Raw genomic sequence first — 20,816 nt, forward strand, 5'->3', positions numbered from 1 at the left:
TATGGAGGAATTTAAGGTGGGGGGTTATATGGGAGGCAGGGTTTGAGGGTTGGCCCAACCTTGTGGGCCGAAGAGCCTGTAATGCACTGTACTATTCTATGTTCTATAACACCAGGCAATTACCTGGAGGTAGGAAAGGTAGATGATTCTCTGCAATAAAAACAAACTCATTGTTTAATAATTAAAGCTCATGTTGGTTAGAAAGTAGAATGGAAGCAGCAGAAACTGCAGCTATTTCAACCATTGAAAAAACCAGTGATTTTCTTAAAAAATGTATTGTGGAGGATAGTTACATATTGATTATGTGCCTAACATAATTCAAATCACTTCAGGATAAACATGGATCACCAGGAATTTCTAGGAGAATTTATTCCAACTGGCTCTGCTTGTTATTGCTGTTTTGTGTTTGTGAATGAAATTAAGAATTCTCAAACCAAGGAGAAGGGCACCGCGGTAGCATAGCAGTCAGAGCAGCGTTATTACAGCTTGGGTTGTCACAGTTTGAAGTTCAGTTCCGATGTCATCTGTATGTCTTGCGTGGGTTTCCTCTGGGAGCTTCCATTTCCTCCCACAGTCCAAAGATGTACCAGTTGGTAGGCAATTTGTTCTGTGATTAGGCTAGGGTTACATCAGGGGTTGTTGGGCAGTGCGACTCAAAGGGCCAGAAGGGCCTACTTGGCACTATCTCAATAAATAAATAAAACTTAATAAGATGTGTACTACTGATGGAATATCAATCACCTGTTTTATTATCCAACACCTAAAATCTGTGACTCAAGAAGCAAGAATCTTTCTAAATAGTTATGAGGTTGCTCCCAACCGCTGCCACCTCATTTCTTGTACACTCATTTGAACCATTCAAACAAGCTATAAAGGACTTTCCTGCCTCTCTCCAAAAATAATTTTCTTTAGTTCACCAGCATTCAGACGCTAAGTTTCTGGTTCTTTCACAGCTCTGAACGTGTCTCCAAAACTCATTATTATTTCACGACTGCTAGCATTAAAAAAGTCTGTATTTATAATGAATTATGTCTTTCCACCATTCTCTTCAATAGCAAACTTTGCAATATGCATAATGCAATAAATTGAAGCTGAGTTAATTGGGCAGATGCTACATTGAAGAAGAAAAGCCAAGTTTATATATTTATCATTACTGCATAATTTAACATCACTCAAATTATTCAGTGATCTTTATATATTTGATTGACATGTTCTGCTAAGAATATCTTGATGATTCTGTAATGCGGCTCAACACCAAATGGTAGTAGAAAATCTGAAAAGGACGCTATTACTAAGTACGTGCAGGGCCTATGCCCTGTGAGAGTGAAACTTAATCTTCCTGTTTTATTATTCAATTCTCCTTGCAATAAGCAATAGCATTCTGTAAGCTTTAGCCAATTAAGCACCAAGACACCCCGATCCATCTGTATATCTGAGTTTTCCAATCTCTCTCACTTTAGTTAATGTGCTTTACTACCAAAATGGGGTATTTCACATTTTCCCACATTATATTCCATTTGCCAGTTTTTGTCCACTCAGTTAATCTGTGTCTATCCCTTTGTATACCATTTTGTCCTTTCACCACCAACATATCCTTGTTTTGTGAAGGGTCTTGCCCCAAAACGTCAATGCTTATCCCCATTCATAGATGCTGCCTAACTTCAACATTCTTGTGTGGGTGTTATTTATCCTTTCCTTCAAGTCACTTGTAAAAATTGTAACAAATTGAGGTGCCAATTCTATTTCTCAGGACTCACCAATTCTAACTATTTGCCAACCAGAAAGTGATTTCTTACTAGTCAGATTGTCCCAAACACCACAAGCTTTTATTTTGTACAATAAATAGCTCACGTTAGTACTTCAAATAACTCTTTTAAAAAAATGATTCCGCATGATTCCCCTTTCACAAAACTATCTCAAATTTACTTGATTACCATGAATTTTTCTAAGTACCCTCTATGTCTTTAATAAGTCTCTATTTTGGATATTAAACCAACTATAGTTTTTTACTTTCTCTCTTGCTTCTGTACCGAATAAAGGAGTTATGTTGGCTGTTTGCCATTCTTCTCCCATTCTTGTAAATTTCAGAGAATGGAAATTGATGCATTGACCATCTCACTATCTACTTTCTTTCAAAAACCTAAAGATAAAGTCCATTAGGGTTAAGGGACTTATCAGTTCCTAACAATTTGCTCAAAAACATTCCTTGGTGATTTTCCCAACGTGCTCCCTTTCAGATTCCAGTTTCACAATTATTTTGGGTGCATTAGCTGCATTATCTAGAGAAGGACCCCAGCCTGGTGTCCCTTGGTTAATGGTCGAGAATCCCTGATCAAGAGTAAAGATTGATACAAGGTAACTGCTTAATACCTTTTAAAAAATTCTATTATTAATTCCCGAGCTCATTTTCTGCAGAACCAAGTCTTTGATAACATCAATAGAATCTTTATCTGTTTTTCCATTTCTGGCACAATAACTTTTTCTTCCTTATTAATCTTTAAGACGTCCTTTGCTGTGTTTTATTTTTATTTGCTATTCAATCTTCTGTCATGTTTTGATACGATCTTTAACTCTTATAGAGTGGTGGGGCCTCCTCTGAATTTCTCTTTCTTGATGGAACACGTCTTAAAAGAGTAACAAATAATTTAGGGAAGAGGTGGACATCTATACAATGGAGTTTCTGTCTGAACTGACCTTCTCACTGATGATAAGAAAGATTGACAGTGCAATTATATTGAATTTATTTGCCAGTGAATCATTGGTACTATACATTTTGAATCAGAGGTTGAAACCCTATGACATGGAAAATATAAATGTAACCTGTTGATATTTTCAAAGAACACATGTTGTTGTTACCTTTCAGGTTTCAGTACTGACAAAAGTCACATCTGGCCTTTTTCTCCATTATAATGCCGTCTGACCTGTTGGATTTTTTTGTGATATCTATTTTTATTTATTTTTGGCTTTTCTTTTCAATCAATTGGAAGGCTAAATTTGGCCTGATCTTCGAGGTTATGAGATTGTAGCCCACTATATGTTGCCTTAAGAAATGAAACCTGAGAGGCTGTAATATAAGGTTGCTCCCAATCAGTGAATCACGTTCAAAAGACCGATTTTCTATTTCCTAAATGCAAAGCATAAAGCAATGCAGTGTACACACAAACTACTCTCACCATACTCTAATTCAATCAAGTGTGTCCTGTTAGCAGTACAAGGAAGCAAATTTATTATCAACATGGGCAAGAATATTTCTCGATGTCACATCAATGTTTACCTGCTGATTACAGTTATAACTGTACCTTAGTTGCATCAATATGCTCCTGCAATGAATCAATGAAGAGATCTCCCACGGGCTCCCAGGAATCTCTAACAGCTTCAGCCTGATCCAAGGCAAGACTAATCTCTTCCATGGCACTTTGGAGCTCCAAAAGTCTCTCCATTGTTCTCTCGATGTGCCTGTGCCGGTCGATGCAACGAGCACTCAATTTTTCCCACATTTCACTTGACACATTAGCCTGCTTCCAAATGTATCGACTCAAGTTCTGGATTCTTTGCTTTGGTGACATATCTGAAATTGGGTGTTCAGATACATTAGATGGAATCATGTACATGCTGGCTTAATGAAGATAACTGGATAAGAAGAGACAATATCACCATTGCTATCCATCAGTATAGAAATATTTAGTTGGATTATGGGGTAGAAGTTGCCAGACAAGGAAGTATGCACAGGAATATAGCATAGGGGTTTCTGGTGTTTTTTTTATGAATTTCAACTTTAAATTGTTAAATTATTGAAGCAAAAAAACAGAAAGTGACAATTTTTTAAGGAAAATACTACTGAACTTTATTTTGTTAGATTCTAGTAAATAATTAAAATAAAAGCCAAGTAAAAGTGAGAAAGAAGAGAACAAATGAAGATGCTGTATTTATAATGTTAAAATTAGACAATTCAGTTCTACAAGGTTGCTATCATAATAGTAGAATACATGTCAAATTTAATCATTTTTTTCCTTCTTCATTCACTTCTTTCATTAACAAATAATAGATTAAACAATCCAAGTACACACTGTTGGCAAGAAGTACTAGCAGGCCCAGGGTCAAACTAACTACCTTAACTTTATGATTTCCTTTACTAATTGTATGAACAAATAGTGCAGGGGAAAATGACAAAGCAGTGAACTTTCAGGGACTTTGAAAACAGTGAAATCTCCTGGAGGGCATGGATTATAATTCAAACGAAAATGAATCTTCAGAACATGAATGGTATGCACAAACTGATTCCAGATCTTTGAACTTAAAACAAAGGGCTCCTTAGAGGAGAATTCTTTTTTTGTCTCTTTGTTGTGTTGTTTTATCTTTGCAATAAGACCATCCTTGGCATTTGGAAATATATGTTAAAATAATTCAAATGGTCTAAGAGATTTTAGAATAAGCAAGTGGCGGAGTTGAAGGGCAGTACATAGATTTGCACTGGTGCATGAAGGCATTAGTTCTTTTGTTTTTCTCTTTATCTATACCATAATTTAGCCAGCCAATGATGTAGTGGCATCCACACTGGTCTTTGAGGCGAGTGATCCCGGGTTCCATTCAGGTTGGCTCCTTGCACGCTTACCATCCATTCTGGGTTGAGCATCGAGCTAGCAACTCAACTCGGCCTCGTAAAAAAAAAGACAAAAATACTAAAGAAATGGCAAGGTTGCCACTCGATGTGCCTCCAGGCATGGAAAGGAAGAGCAACAACAATACAATAATGGCAGAAAGAAAGCTACAGGCAAGCACAGTAATATGATGACCTTTATCGGGTGTTGGTTCCTCTGTCTCCTCAAGAGGATGCTGGGATAGAAATGCTTGAGCCGACTCCAAAGTCGCCAGTATGAATGGTCCCTTTGTCTTTACATCTTCCATGAAAGCCTTTATTGAAGCAATGTGGAAAGAAAATTATAATTAAGAGCAAGAATCAAATATTTAGCATCTCAGTTATCAGGTTAGTAAATTGCTTGAGTAAAATTTTGCGGTTGTTTTTGAATTTTAATTGTGGAAGTATAATGGAAGTTGTAAGAATCTGGACAACAATATTTAGGTGCTTACAGAAGTAGTCATCTGCTCAGGGGACTTAACCTGAAACCAATTCGTAAACAGGCATCTAAATGGAAGTTTGTGGAAAGGAAGGAATGGATGATATTGGAGCCTGGTGACTTAATAAAAGAAAAACAGTTGTGCCTGTTTGTAATGCGTTGACTGGTTAGCTGCCACAGGGATCCCTGGGGTCACCGGCTACAGGTTTCAGGGCACAATTGAAATGTCAGTGTTGCTAGCCTGTGAACTGGCAGCCTTTAACAGTCAATGTGGGGAGAGAAGAGAATTAATGCTGTGGTTTGCAAGTTCTGAAGTGTTTTTCTGGTGGAAGACCTGTCCATTATGTTAGCTGGAGCATCTGCAATATAATGCACTGCCTGCATTAATTCCATCTAACACTGATGTCTTTTCCCTTTACTCTTCGTGGTCATGATAACATCTTTAATGTACAGGCATTTCTCTCTTACTGATAGCAGGTGGATTAAAATTTCCAGGCCTATGACCCTTGTTGTTCATTTAATTTAAAGCATTTAAAATATTTAACAATAAGATGGGAACCAAAGGATTTAAAGGTGGTGGTAGTTTGTTTTAATTTTCAAAACTTCCCATAATTATTGCAGCACTGGCAAAGGTCAATTATTTGTGCTCAAGTAGGTGTGATTTATGCCCTAGTGATCCCAGTGGCAGTGGCCTGGGTAGTAACTAGGGGCTTGACCATTCACTCACTGTTGGAGGGCCATTCCCCACTGCATTTCCTCCACCCAGAGTTCCCCATTCCCCAGCAATGGTTCCTCACATTGAGTTAATCCTGTCCTGGTTCCCTCCTCTCCACTCAGTTTCCACCGTCTCCCTCCTCCATTTTATGACCCTTTCACACTTTTTCCGTTCATCTCCATGACAACCTGCATTGCTGAAAGGAGTGCTTTAATATTCGTGACTCACTTCACAGTGATTGAGACGTCAGCTGTTAGCAGGAGCGCCTGCCATGTCCCAGCTCCTAGTTCTAAAATGGAATAAAGCTACAATCATAATTTCTTAAAGTTAGAATTTCCTGATTTAACAATCTTGTTCAGAGGCAGGTGGATTGTACCATTTAATTGTTCAATTTAATATCAGAGAATGTATACAGTATACCGCCTGAAATCCTTACTCTTTGTAAACATTCATGAAACAGAGAAAACAAACCCAAAGAAGGAATGACAGAAAAAGATTAGAACCCCAAAGACTCCCCTCCCCTCCCCTCCCCTCCCCTCCCCTCCCCTCCCCTCCCCTCCCATACACAAGCAGCAGCAAAGCATCACCCCTTCCCTTCCCCCTCCCCCCAACCAACCACCATGCAAGCCCCAGAGACTAGGATCTAGAGTCCATCAAAGAGTACGGTCCATCTCAACAGGCCCTCTCTGTCACTAACGAGGGAGAGAGAGATATCGCTCCTGGCACAGTGAAAAGAGAGACCAACAGCTTGCTGTTTCGATGTTACAGTCTGCAGCATCGCTTATTTGAGAACCGAAGGCTCTCTCTCACCATTGAAAGAAAGAGAACAAGAGAGAGAAAGAGAGAGAGCGCGAGAAAGAGCGTGTGCGAGGGAGAGAGAAAGAGAGATGGAGAGACAAAGAGTGCAGTGGCCTCTGATAGCTGCTATCTTAATGTTTCGATTCTCCCATGACTCTTCAGTCAGTGGCGTCGGTGTGAAATGGAGTTGTCCTCAGGGTCCAATTTAGTATACCAAAATCAGGTGAAGCCCAACTTTTAGGCTTGAGTTGGAAGCCTGAAATTTTCCAAATGTCAAAGGCACATAAAACATGTGGGAAATGAAGATAAATTCAAAGACTAGGACTAGTTTATTAGGAAATAATATTTAATGTCTCACAGAATCTAACTCAGCATGTCATTACTCACCAGTTTAAACTGTGATATTGCAAGTTTTGATGTTTGATTTCTAGACGATATGGTTTTGGCCTATAGTTACAGTAATGAAACTGGCAATAAACTTCTCTGTAGGAAATGAATGCCACTCTTCTCTCGTCTGACTGCGATCACTTGATTAAATTGAGGGACTTCTTGCCTACGCTGCTCATTTATGGGAAATGCACCAGCCACCTGAATTTCAAGTAGGCCGCCATGCAGTAATATATATATCCTTTCTTACAGTGTCAGATGCAAATGCATCCTCTTGTTATTTGCTCATTAAGGTATGATGAGAACAGTGATACCCTCACAAAAGTAGTTTGGTATACACCAATTTTTAAATAGGGTATCCCCTGTTTAAGAGAGATTTGTATTCCATCTGTAACTTGAAATTAGCAAAATTAAATATAACCAGTATAAGCAATCACTGTTAATGAGATATTTCGCAAGAGCAGAAATGTCTACCTGCAGCTGATTGTTTCCGTCAACCCAGTGGCAACTCACCGAGTGGAATTCATTGTAGCGCTGCACTGCGCTGACGTCTCCAGTGAAGGGCAGCTGCTCAGACAGCTCTTCGTCTTTCACAGTCAACCAGTCAATGATCTCCTGCAAGGACAGCTGCAGCTTGCCACTGTGATCGGAGAGCGCTTCCAGCCGAGCCCTTCGGACAGAAAGGGGGTTGAAGCAGAGGTGTTAGTCCAGTGAAGGTAAGGAGGGTGCCAGGACATCACTGTTCACATTGCATGCACTATCACTGAAACTGGTCACATATCTGATCTCTAATCCGAGGGCATATTCAGAGCTGCTACCCGCAATCCCTGGCTGACTGCTCTGGGGCATGCCATCTCTTTACAGCACAGACATTGTGCAGTCTTCTATTCAGAGACCATTTGCATCCACAGAATAGCTTAGGCATTTGAGAGATCCCAAACCCTGGCTCACTGGCTTCCAAAGGCTTTGACATTCATAAACATTCAAAATTACTTGGAGCCTGTTAAAAAAATAAAAATGTTAAAGAAATTAAATTACTAAAAGATTGAAAATAACGAAAACACTTGAACTTAATAAGGCAAGTCAAAAGTTCTCTTTGCAACCCACCTTTTTCCCATTCATTTTATCTCGAGCTAATTCTAACCTGTCAACAGACTGATGAGCGACTCTAGAAAGTCACCATTACTCAGTGAGGAATCCAGCAGCACAGCAGAGATATCCCGGTGCTTGGTTGAGTGAAGGTGACCCTTCAACCTCCCTTTGGAAATACATCAACAGAAAGCTTCACTGCTGAAAGGTTCGGGTTAAATATCTGCAGATCTACACGTTTTGTCTGCAATGGATGAGTTGGCCGCAAAGACAAAAACTAATAAAATACTTCCAATTGTACATCAGGCTGACGTGCACTGCAAATATCGGCACCAGGCCCACTACTCACTCACTCTCTTCACCACAACTTTCTTTCTCAACAGTATTCTGGGATTCACTACACTTGTAGGTTGTGGGCAGCCTTTATTGAAAGCCATTAGAATGTTAAGTTGGTATGCAGGTTATTCAACTACGTAGTACTTATGACCAACTGTAATGAAGTTTAATTCCTTGTCTGTACTTCAATTTCTAACTTTGATTTTTTATATTATTCCCTACTGTTTATAATTTATTTATAATGTTGATTTTCAGTGCATGTTACACCGACACACCACATCAAATTCCTAATTGATGTGGTGAATAAAGTTTATCCTTGATCCTTGACATGATGCAGTTCTTTCTTGGGATCCCCACATATTAGTCACAGGTATTAGCTTCAAAGGGGGTGTATCAACTTATTTTAATCTCAAATGGGAAGTATAGCGGTCAATTATACCATCATTTGGTGCCTTCTGAAATGATCTGACATAGTATCTGGAGGGAATTTCCTTTCTATCTGATACCTGGTAAAAAGTGTGGGTGGACAGTGAAAAACTTTGCAACAACAATCAAATTCTTCTGTTTTTGCAGAGGTAGGTCATGTTTGCTTGTTGCCTGAATTAAACATTTCCCTTTTGCTTTAGGAAGACAGGGATATTTTCAGATTTTGCTCGTTCTCATTAAAATTCCAAAGGCCCTGAGCTAAATTAGGGCAGAATAAGATTTATTATAACTGGAATATGATGTAAAGTTTGTTATTTTGCTGCAGTAGTACATTGCAAAGACACAAAAATCTATAAATTATAAGCAAAACAAATAGCGCAGAGAAAGAAATAATGAGGTAGTGTTCATGGGCTATTCAGAGATCTGATGGTGGATCTGATGTCATTTAATCATTGGTCTTCAGGCTCTTGTATCTCTCCCTGATGGTAACCATATATAACCATATAACAACTACAGCATGGAAACAGGCCATATCGGCCCTTCTAGTCAGTGCCGAACGCTTACTCTCACTTAATCCCACTGACCCGCACTCAGCCCATAACCCTCCATTCCTTTCCTGTCCATATACCTACCCAACTTTGCTTTAAATGACAATACCGAACCTGCCTCTACCACTTCTACTGGAAGCTCATTCCACACAGCTACCACTCTCTGAGTAAAGAAATTCCCCCTCATGTTACACTTAAACTTTTGCCCCCTAACTCTCAACTCATGTCCTCTTGTTTGAATCTCCCCTACTCTCAATGAAGAAAGCCTATCCACGTCAACTCTATCTATCCCCCTCATAATTTTAAATACCTCTATCAAGTCCCCCCTCAACCTTCTATACACCAAAGAATAAAGACCTAACTTGTTCAATCTTTCCCTGTAACTTGGGTGCTGAAACCCAGGTAAAGTTCTAGTAAATCTCCTCTGTACTCGCTCTATCTTGTTGACATCTTTCCTATTATTTGGTGACCAGAACGGTACACAATACTCCAAATTCGGCCTTACCAATGCCTTTTACAGTTTTAACATTACATCCCAACTCCTATACTCAATGCTCTGATTTATAAAGGCCAACATACCAAAAGCTTTCTTCATCACCCTGTCCACATGAGATTCCACCTTCAGGGAACTATGCACCATTATTCCTAGATCACTCTGTTCTACTGCATTCCTCAATGCCCTACCATTTACCATGTATGTCATATTTGGATTATTCCTACTAAAATGTAGCACCTCATACTTATCAGCATTAAACTCCATCTGCCAGCACTCAGCCCACTCTTCTAACTGGCCTAAATCTCTCTGCAAACTTTGAAAACCTACTTCATTATCCACAACGCCACTACCTTAGTATCATCTGCATACTTACTAATCCAATTTACCACCTCATCATCCAGATCATTAATGTATATGACAAACACCACTGGACCCAGTACAGATCCCTGAGGCACACCACTAGTCACTGGCCTCCAACCTGACAAACAGTTATCCACCACTACTCTCTGGCATCTCCCATCTAGTCACTGTTGAATCCATTTTACTACTTCAATATTAATACCTAACGATTGAACCTTCCTAACTAACCTTCCGTGCGGAACCTTGTCAAAGGCCTTACTGAAGTCCATATAGACAACATCCACTGCTTTACCCTTGTCAACTTTCATCGTAACTTTTTCAAAAAATTCAATAAGATTTGTCAAACATGACCTTCCACGCACAAATCCATGCTGACTGTTCCTAATCGGACCCTGTCTATCCAGATAATTATATATACCATCTATAAGAATACTTTCCATTAGTTTACCCAACACTGACGTCAAACTGACAGGCCTATAATTGCTTGGTTTACTCTCAGAACCCTTTTTACATAATGGAACCACATGAGCAATACGCCAATCCTCTGGCACCATCCCTGTTTCTAATGACATTTGAAATATTTCTGTCAGAGCCCCTGCTATTTCTATACTAACCTCCCTCAAGGTCCTAGAGAATATCCTGTCAGGATTTGGAGATTTATCCACTTTTATATTCCTTAAAAGCATCAGTACTTCCTCCTCTTTAATTGTCATAGTTTCCATAACTTCCCTACTTGTTTCCCTTACCTTACACAATTCAATATCCTTCTCCGTAGTGAATACCGAAGAAAAGAGATTGCTCAAAATCTCCCCCATCTCTTTCAGCTCCACACATAGCTGTCCACTCTGATTCTTTAAGGGACCAATTTTATCCCTCACTATCCTTTTGCTATTAATATATCTGTAGAAACCCTTTGGATTTATTTTCACCTTACTTGCCAAAGCAATCTCATATCTTCTTTTAGCTTTTCTAATTTCTTTCTTAAGATTCTTCTTACATTCTTTATATTCCTCGAGCACCTCATTTACTCCATGCTGCCTAGATTTATTGTAGATATGTCTCTTTTTCCTAACCAAGTTTCCAATATCCCTTGAAAACCATGGGTCTCTCAAATTTTTAACCTTTCTTTTCAACCTTACAGGAACATAAAGATTCTGTATCCTCAAAATTTCACCTTTAAATGACCTCCATTTCTCTATTACATCCTTCCCATAAAACAAATTGTCCCAATCCACTTGTTCTAAATCCTTTCGCATCTCCTCAAAGTTAGCCTTTCTCCAATCAGAAATCCCAACCCTGGGTCCAGTCCTGTCCTTCTCCATAATTATATTGAAATTAATGGCATTATGATCACTGGGCCTGAAGTGCTCCCCAACACATACCTCCGTCACCTGATCTATCTCATTCCCTAACAGAAGTTCCAACACTGCCCCTTCTCTAGTTGGTACCTCTATGTATTGCTGCAAAAAACTATCCTGCACACATTTTACAAACTCCAAACCATCCATCCCTTTTACAGTATGGGCTTCCCAGTCTATGTGTGGAAAATTGAAATCTCCCACAATCACAACCTTGTGCTTACTACAAATATCTGTTATCTCCTTGCAAATTTGCTTCTCCAATTCTCGCTCCCAATTAGGTGGTCTATAATACACCCCTATAAATGTTACTACACTTTTCCCATTCCTCAATTTCATCCAAATAGTCTCCCTAGATGAGCCCTCTAATCTATCCTGCCAGAGCACCGCTGTAATATTTTCTCTGACAAGCAATGCAACACCTCCCCCTCTTGTCCCTCTGATTCTGTCACACCTGAAGCAACGAAATCCAGGAATATTTAGTTGCCAATCACACCCCTCCTGCAACCATGTTTCACTAATAGCTACAACATCATATTTCCAGGTATCAATCCATGCTCTAAGCTCATCCACCTTTCTTACAATGCTCCTAGCACTAAAATAAATGCATTTAAGAAATTCTTCACCTCTTCCTCTCTGTTTATCTCTAACAGTACAAATAACTTTTCTGTCTTCTTTTTCTTCCTTCTCCCATACATCTGTTTCTACACTCCAGTTCCTCTCCCCCGTCATATCTAGTTTAAATCCATGGGAGTCTCTCTAGCAAACCTACCTGCAAGAATATTTGTCCCCCTCCAGTTCAGATGTAAACCATCCCACCTGAACAGGTCCCACCTTCCCTGGAAAACTGCCCAATTATCTATAAATCTGAAGCCCTCCGTTGGGCACCATGTGTTGATCTGCACTATCTTACTATTTCTAAACCCACCTGCACGTGGCACTGGTAGCAATCCTGAGATTGCTATCCTGGAGGTCCTGGACTTTAACTTGGCACCTAGTTCCCTACACTCACCTTTCAGGACCTCCTCACTCTTCCTACCCACGTCATTGGTCCCTACGTGGACCATAACATCTGGCTGCTCACCCTCCCTCTTGAGAATACTGAGAACTTGATCCGAGATATTGTGGACCCTGGCATCAGGGAGGCAACAGACCATCCGGGATTCTCGATCTCTCCACAGAACCTCCTATCTGTCTCCCTAACTATCGAATCCCCTATCACTACTGCTCTCCTCTTTTCCCTCCTTCCCTTCTGAGCTGAGGGTCCAGTCTTGGTGCCAGAGATGCAACCACTACAACTTGTCCCTGGTAGGTCGTCCCCACCAACAGTATCCAAAACGGTATACTTATTGTTGATGGCTACTGGGGTGCTCTGCTCTTCCTGTCTTTTCCCCTTCCCTCTCCTGACAGTCACCCAGCTAACTGTCTCCTGACACCTAGGGGTGACTATCTCCCTGAAACTCCTGTCTATTTCTGCCTCTGCCTCCTGAATGATCTGAAGTTCATCCAGCTCCTGCTTCAGTTCCCAAACACGGTTTGTCAGGAGCTGCAGCTGGATGCACCTTTTGCAGGTGTAGTCATCAGGGACAGCTGTGATCGCCCTGACTTCCCACATACTGCAAACAGAGCACTCAACTGCCCTAACTGCTGCCTCCATTACCTACTCCTAAACTAATCAGATTAATTAAAGGAGCTTACCTTTAATTAAAGGCCTTACCTCACCTGGAGTGAAGCTCGTACTCAGCCTCTGCTCGCTATTTAAATTCTCCCGCTGCCTCACGGGCTGACGTTCACGCACTTGCACAGTTGTGCCCTGTTCAAACCTCGCCTCTGCCTGTTCTCACCGAAGCCTGATTGAGCCAATGCCGAGCCACTCTGCATCTGTACATGGCGGTATTTCTTTTTTTCTTCTTCTTTCTTTTTCTGGTAGTAATGAGAAGGAGGCACGTCTAAAATGGTGAGGGCCCTTAATGATGGGACGCTGCCATCTTGAGGCAATACCTTTGGCAGATGTCCTCAACGGGGTGGAGGGTTGCGCTCGTGATGGAACTGGCTGAGTCTATAACATCTCTGCAGCCTCTTGTGATCAGTGCGTTGGAGGCTCCAAACCAGGCAGATTGCTTCCCACTGTACATTTACAAAATATGGCACATCCTTGGTGACGTCCCAAACTCCTCAGACTCCTAATGAAGTAGAGGCACAGGTCTGCATCAATATGTTGGGCCAGGATAGATCTGAGATGCTAATGTGTGGGAACCTGAAGTCGTTCACCTGTTCCACTGCGGACCCCTCAATGAGGACCGGTATGTGTGTTTTTTATAACTTCCTGTTGCTGAACTCCACAATCAATTCCTTGATCTTGTTAACACTAAGAGCGAGGATGTTATTGTGATACCTCTCAGACAGTAGATCTTCCTTGCTTCTGTAAGCCTAACTGCCGTTTCAGCTTAGCGGTGTTATTGTCAAATTTATAGACGGCACTTGGGCCATGCCTAATCACACCGCCATGAGTAGAGAGAGGGCTAAGCGTGGTCCTTGAGGTGTGCCTTTGTTGACAGTCAGCAAGGAGGAGGTGTTGTTACTGATCTACACTGACTGTGGCAAATCATACAAATATGTAAACCTCACTCAGAACAATGAGAATGACTCAGTCCCTTCTGTATAAATTTTATTTAAAGAAAGTATATTGTAAATCCCGTTTTATTGCTTAGCTGCTGAGCTGAACTGTACCCCCACTTCTTGGTTTCTCGGCAATAGAATGCAATGATTAAATTTATTTATATTTATGCTTTCAAAGACTTCAACTTCACTACAGACTATCACAATTGCCTGAAGTTCATTCATTAAAAAATTCCAGCTAAGATTTTACTCTTACTCAACAAATCTCTGAGAAACAGATTGCAATTTCCTTGCATGAAATTTGTGCCTGCCAAGATAAAGAATGCTGCTGAGGGAGAAAAACTTCTGTTTTTTATCATCTGGAATTCACATCAAGCAAACTCAGTTCCGTTGCAATGCAGGCAGAAGCAAATAAATCTAATGGAAATGATTTAATTGAACTCTCAGAACAATATCCTTTAAGATGTGTATTACTCTATGGCAGTGTTAATCTACAGTAATTCTAAAGTATGGGAAAAAGCTGTTGAGCATTTTATAACATGACTGAGTGATTACAAGTGATAGTGGATAGATTTATAAAACACAAAAGAGACCATTTGGCCCATCAGTTTCATAAGGGCTTTCAAGGGAGAAATTTCATTGGTCCCATTCATCTTTTTCTATTTTCTTGTACCCCCGTAACTAATTCTCTCTCACACACACCCAACAATTTTCTGCATTTTGTCATTAATCTACACTTAAGGCTAATTTACAGTAACCAGTTAACTCATCAGCTCAACTTTCGGATGCGGGAGGGAACCGGAGCATTTGGAAGAAGCCAACATGGTCACTGAGAGAAGATGCTATTTCCAGACGAGCAGCAGCTGAGTTCAGGATTGACTCTGAATCTCAGGGGCTGTGAGACAGTGGAGCTATTTACTCTACCCTCTTAGTTGCCCTTTGCTACACTGCCTCATGATCTGCTGAACAGAGTGAACTTCTGGGGGAAAAGGGTGAACTTGATAAAGGGAGAGAGAAGAAAAGGGTAGAGTTTGATAGAGTGTGAGGACAGGAAGAGAACATGTGTGTGTGTGTGTGTGTGTGTGTGTGTGTGTGTGTGTGTGTGTGTGTTTGTGTGTTGTGAGTGAGAAAGGAGGGATAGGGAGAGTAGGCAGAAAGAAAGAGAGGGAAGGAGAGTCAGAGACAGACAGGCAGGCAGAGAAACAGAGAGGGTGTGGTGAACTACATATACCTGTCTGGACACGCCCCCTGCTGACTGTTCCTGTGGCTCCTCTCACAGACCCCTGTATAAAGGTGATCAAGGCCTGAGCCCGGCCTCTCAGTCTCCAGGATGTAGTATGGTGGTCACTCACTGCTTGTTCCTTCTTCCAGTCAATAAAAGCCAATATCTCGCCTTATGTCTCAGAGTGAGTTATTGATGGTGCATCAGAGGAAGGGAGGGAAGATTACCCTACCTAGTCTGCAGAGATGCAGGACATCCCAGAAGAAACTGAGTGAGAGGCTGTAGTGAGGTTGTAAGGCCTACAGTCAGTCTCAGCAGAAAGCAGAGAGGGGCATGACACAAGGAATTTTGAACTGGATATCAAATAAGATAACCACCTCAAGGAACCCAGCATGGAATTGATATCAAGATTCAGAAAGCAATGGTGAGCAGAGGCAGTCACTGAGTAGTAAGTAGGACTAGGTGAATATTGCTACTACTTTTGCAGTTTAATAGTCCAAGCTAATAAAAAGAACCAATCCTGAGATATTGAGGAGGAGGAAGAGGGAAAGAGGAAGGGAGGGAGAGAGCAAGAGAGAGAAAATCAATGCCACTTCCAGTGTCCAAGGTGACCACGCATGTAGGACGTGTTACCAGCTGCAACTACTGGCTGACCACATTGTGGAGCTGGAGCTATGGATGAACTTCCTAGGTGGGGGGCACCCACGATGCTGAGATGTACATAGATGATGTAGTTAGTGAGCCGGTCACACTGCAGATGAAGGTTTCATGGGTGGAAAGGGAATAAGTGATGCTCAGGCATAGTAGGAAATGGAAGTTTGTGTAGGAAGTCCCTGAGGCCACCCTCTTTCCAAGCAGTTAAGACCATAAGACATAGGAGCAGAAAAAAGGTGACTTGGCCTGTCGAGTTTGCTCCACAATTCAATCATGACTGAGTTATTATCCACCTCAACCCCATTCTCCTAACTTCTCCCCATAACCGTTATTTTGCTGACTAATGAAGAACCTATCCACCTCTATATTAAGTATACTCAATGACTTGACCTCCACGATTGTTCATTGCAATGAGTTCCGTAGATTCACCACCCTCCTGCTAAAGAAATTCCTCCTTATCTCTGCTCTAAATGGACGTCCCTCTATTCTGAGGCTCTGCACTCTGGTCCTAGATTCCCCCACTATAAGGAACACATCCATTCTATATAGACCTTTGAATATTTGATAGGTCTCAATGAGATCACTTTCATTCTTCTAAACTCCAACAAATGTGGGCCCAGAGCCATCAAACGCTATTCATACCTAACTCTTCCATTCTTATGAAACTCCGATGGAATTTCTCCAATGCTAGTGTATCCTTTCTTAGATATGGGGCCCAAAACTGCTCACAGTACTCTAAATGTGGTCTGACCATGCCCTGTAAAGCCTCAGCATTATATCTTTGCTCTTATATGCTAGTTCTTCTGAAATGAATACTGATAGTGCATTTGCCTTCCTTACCATTGACTCAGCTTGGAAGTTAACCTTTGGGGAATCCTGCACAAGGACTCCCAAGTCCCTTTGCACCTCTGACTTTTGAATTTTCTCCCTGTTTAGAATATAGTCTACGTCTTTATTCCTTCTACCAAAGTGCATGACCATACCCTTCCCCATACTTGGCCACCTCTTTGCCCATTCTCCCAGTCAGTCCAAGTCTTCTGCAGACTGCCTACTTCCTCAACACTACCTGATCCTCCATCTACCTTCATACTTCTGCAAATTTGGTTGCAAGGCCATCAATTCCATCATCTAAATCTTTTTCATATAATCTGCAAAGAAGCAGTCCCAATACCCAGCCCCTGTGGAACACCTTCAGTCACCGGCAACCAACCTGAAAAGTCCCTCTTTATTCCTATGCTTTGCCTCTAGCCAATCGGTCAATTTTCTATTCAAGCCAGTATTTTTTCTGTACTACCATGGGCACTTATCTTGTTAGGCAGCCTCATGTGTGACACCTCGTCAAAGGCCTTCTGAAAGTCCAAGCAAAGAGCATCCACTGACTCTCCTCTGTCTCTTCTGCCTATTATTTCCTCAAAGAACTCCAGCACATTTGACCAGCAAGATTTCCCTTTAAGGAAACCATGCTGACTTTGTCCTGTACCTCCAAGTACCCCAAAATTTATCCTTAATAATGGATTTCAATATCTCCCCAACCGCTGAAATCAGGCCAACTGCCTTATACTGTATTGCCTTTTCCTCTGCCTCCCTTCTTCTTAAAGAATCGAGTAACATTTGCCATTTTCCAGTCCTCCAGAACCATTCCAGATTCTAGTGATTATTGAAAGATCATTACTAATGCCTCCACAATCTCTTCAGTTACCTCTTTCAGAATGCTAGGCTGTAATCCATTTGGTTCTGGTACCTTATATGCCTCCAGACTTACAGATTCCCAAGCACCTTCTCCATAGTAATAGAAGCTACACTCACTTCTGCCCTGATATTCTCAGATTTTTGACATACAGCTGTGCCTTTACCTCCACAAGCCTTCCAGAGCCTGCTGTAGTGAAGCATCCTGCAGCACGATGCAGCCACCACCACGCTTCACGGTAGGGATGGTGTGTTTTTGATGATGGATGGTGTTTGGCTACGCCAAAAATAGCATTTAGTCTGATGGCCAGAAAGCTCAATTTTGGTTTTGTTAGATCATAGAACCTTCTTCCATCTGACTGGAATGCCTAGCTGACATTTCATGTGAGTTTTTTCAACAATGGCTTTCTCTCTGCCATTCTCCCATAAAGCTGTGACTGGTGAAGCACCCGGGCAACAGTTGTATGTGCAGTCTCTCCCATCTCAGCCACTGAAGCTTGTAACTTCTTCAGAGTTGTCATAGGTCACTTGGTGACCTCCCTCACTAGTCCCCTTCCTGCATGGTCACTCAGTTTTTGAGGATGGCCTGCTTGAAGTAGATTTACAGCTGTGCCATGTTCTTTCCATTTCTTGATGATTGACTCTACTGTACTCCAAGGGATATTCAGTGACTTGGAAATTTTCTTGTATCCATCTCCAGACTTGTGCTTTTCAATAACCTTTTTGTGGAGTTGCTTAGAATGTTCCTCTGTCTTCATGGTGTAGTTTTTTCAGTATACTGACTCACCCGCAGTCGGTCCTTCCAGATCCAGGTGCATTTTTACTACAATCAATTGAAACAACTCGTCTGCACACAGGTCTCCGAAAACAGATCTCCACTGAACTAATTATGTGACTTTTAAAACCAATTGTCTGCATCAGTGATGATTTGGTGTGTCATATTAAAGTGGGTGAATACTTAAGCAATCAATTATTTTGTGTTTTATATTTGTAATTAATTTAGATTACCTTGTAGAGATCTGTTTTCACTTTGACACAGAAGAGTCTTTTTCTGTTGATCAGTGTCAAAAGAAAACCCAAATTAAATGCACTGTGATTTGATGTTGTAAAACAATAAAAGATGAATAGGCACTGTCTGGGCACACCACACTATTCGAGATTCATCTCCATACAGGCAGCCACAAAACTAAGAAACCCAACAGAACTCATTGAAAATAGAAGACTGACAAACATGCTAAGTATAGAAAAAAATCCTAATTGTTTAAACAATAAAAGTAAGCAAAAAACATTCAGAACTGAAGTTCATGAAAGTGAGTTCACAGCCACAAAGCCATTCAGAGCTATTCCAGGAGCCTGTTAGTTATAGACCACAGCCTTAGTTCAGGACAGAGACAAATAAGTCTTGCGTGTAGTGAGCTGAACACTGGCCTGTTCCTTGCCTCTGGCCCCACACCCTGACCTTTTCAATCTGTCCCAACCCAATGCTTAAATTGGCTAAACAGCGGGTCCTTCTTTCTAGTTTGGCCCGGTACTTAATTCACTTAAACATTGATGTGTTCCTCTGCTCTCAGGCCCAGGCCCCACTGCTAAAACTCTGCCTTGCCTTGGTTGTGCTGCTTTGAATCAGTTCCAAGTCCACTCCAGCAGCCAAACATTGGCTTGTTTCCCATTCTTGGGCAGGGGCCCCACTGCCTCGATTTGGCTTGGACATGCCATGCTGCACCTTTGAGACTTCAGTTAACACTGCAAATATGCCAGGATGTACAGGCGATCCAAAAGTCAACTCCAAAAGGGAAATTACAGGCTATTGATTGCAGTGATCATTTCTGACAATAACAGTGAGTAATAAAGTAGGCAACATTTATGTTTGTTGCTAGCAAGTTGTCGCTGTGCCTCACCAATGCCATCATAAACTGGAACATTGCTTCCCAGGGGAAGGCATCACTAGTCAAATTTGTCAAACTACAGATCACTCTGTTGTGCAGGAGGAGTTAAATTCCAGCATTGATTGAGTGCTACACTATTGAAAGTGCTAGCTTTAACCTGAAATCCAATCTCCTTTCTGGGATGGATACAAAAGTTTCAAAGTAATTTCTGACAAATATTAAAGAGTTTATTTGGGCGTCATTGATAATATTCATCAATTAAACTAAGTCTGTAAAGTAAATGATTATCACTTTTCTGTTTATGTAGTCTTGCTTTGTAGTCAGTTCTATAGCTGGTTTGGTTGGAATTATACGAAGTTTCAAGTATAAAAAAAATGAGATTGTATAGGAAAATTACTTGTGAAACTCTGATCAACAGAATATTTCAGGAACTAAATAAGCATCTTCATCAGTATGTCCCAAACATGCGATCTTCATGGCCTTGGGCCAGAGCAGCTTGTGCTTAAGAACACTATGATCCTTATATTCCCCATGTGAGTCATAAGATATATCAAGAAACTTGTATCAATAGTCTGGCAGGATCAACTTCACCACAGCTATTTTAGCAGTTCCAGTGGGAGAATGCCTGTCACTTTTTCAAGGACAGATAGGGACGACCAATTGATGTTGGTCTCAACAGCAACTTCCACTTCCCATAGACAATTTTTAAAAAAAGACTTTGATCACATTGACCAAGGTTGGGATGCCAATTTATCACCGGCAGCTCAGTCCCTCCTTGAAAACTCTGAGCAAGCTGTCCCTCCTCAGCCATGGACCTAAAATATTAACGATTTTTAATAAGAATGCATTCACCTGATATTTTGAGATTTCTTCTTGATCTCGTTCCAGCAGAGGTTCATCTCCCCGAAGTGCTGTTAAAACGTCTGTGAGTCAATTCTTTTGTTCTCTTTGTTTGGCTTTCACATTTGTTCCAAGCATCTTGAATTAACAATTGTAACTATAAAGATAATTATATAAAATGTGTATTAAAATATATGTTTGAATACTTCAGACAAATGATTTGCACTGAGTCATCATTAGTTTTGTTATTTGTTTTTTTAAATGTTGATTTTGTTAGTGTACTAAAAATTTATATAATCACAATATTGCTATAATAACACA

The 20,816-nt window shown here is 40.8% G+C and overlaps 1 protein-coding gene across 1 annotated transcript in view; it reads right to left on the minus strand.

Moving 5' to 3' along the window:
- The window catches only part of drp2 (dystrophin related protein 2), a 91,015-nt gene extending 70,410 nt beyond the window's left edge, over positions 1-20,605 (minus strand). Inside the window, exons 1-4 of the mRNA XM_059976516.1 lie at positions 20,508-20,605; positions 7,489-7,645; positions 4,794-4,911; positions 3,300-3,568 (exon numbers count right to left, since the gene is read on the minus strand). Coding sequence (XP_059832499.1) covers positions 3,300-3,568; positions 4,794-4,911; positions 7,489-7,645; positions 20,508-20,554 — 591 coding nt within the window. The 5' untranslated portion in view covers positions 20,555-20,605. The remainder of the gene's footprint in view (positions 1-3,299; positions 3,569-4,793; positions 4,912-7,488; positions 7,646-20,507) is intronic.
- Between the last annotated feature and the right edge of the window lie 211 nt (positions 20,606-20,816).

The sequence above is a fragment of the Hypanus sabinus genome, chromosome 8 (genome assembly GCF_030144855.1).
Source record: "Hypanus sabinus isolate sHypSab1 chromosome 8, sHypSab1.hap1, whole genome shotgun sequence".
Classification (NCBI taxonomy): Eukaryota; Metazoa; Chordata; class Chondrichthyes; order Myliobatiformes; family Dasyatidae; genus Hypanus; species Hypanus sabinus.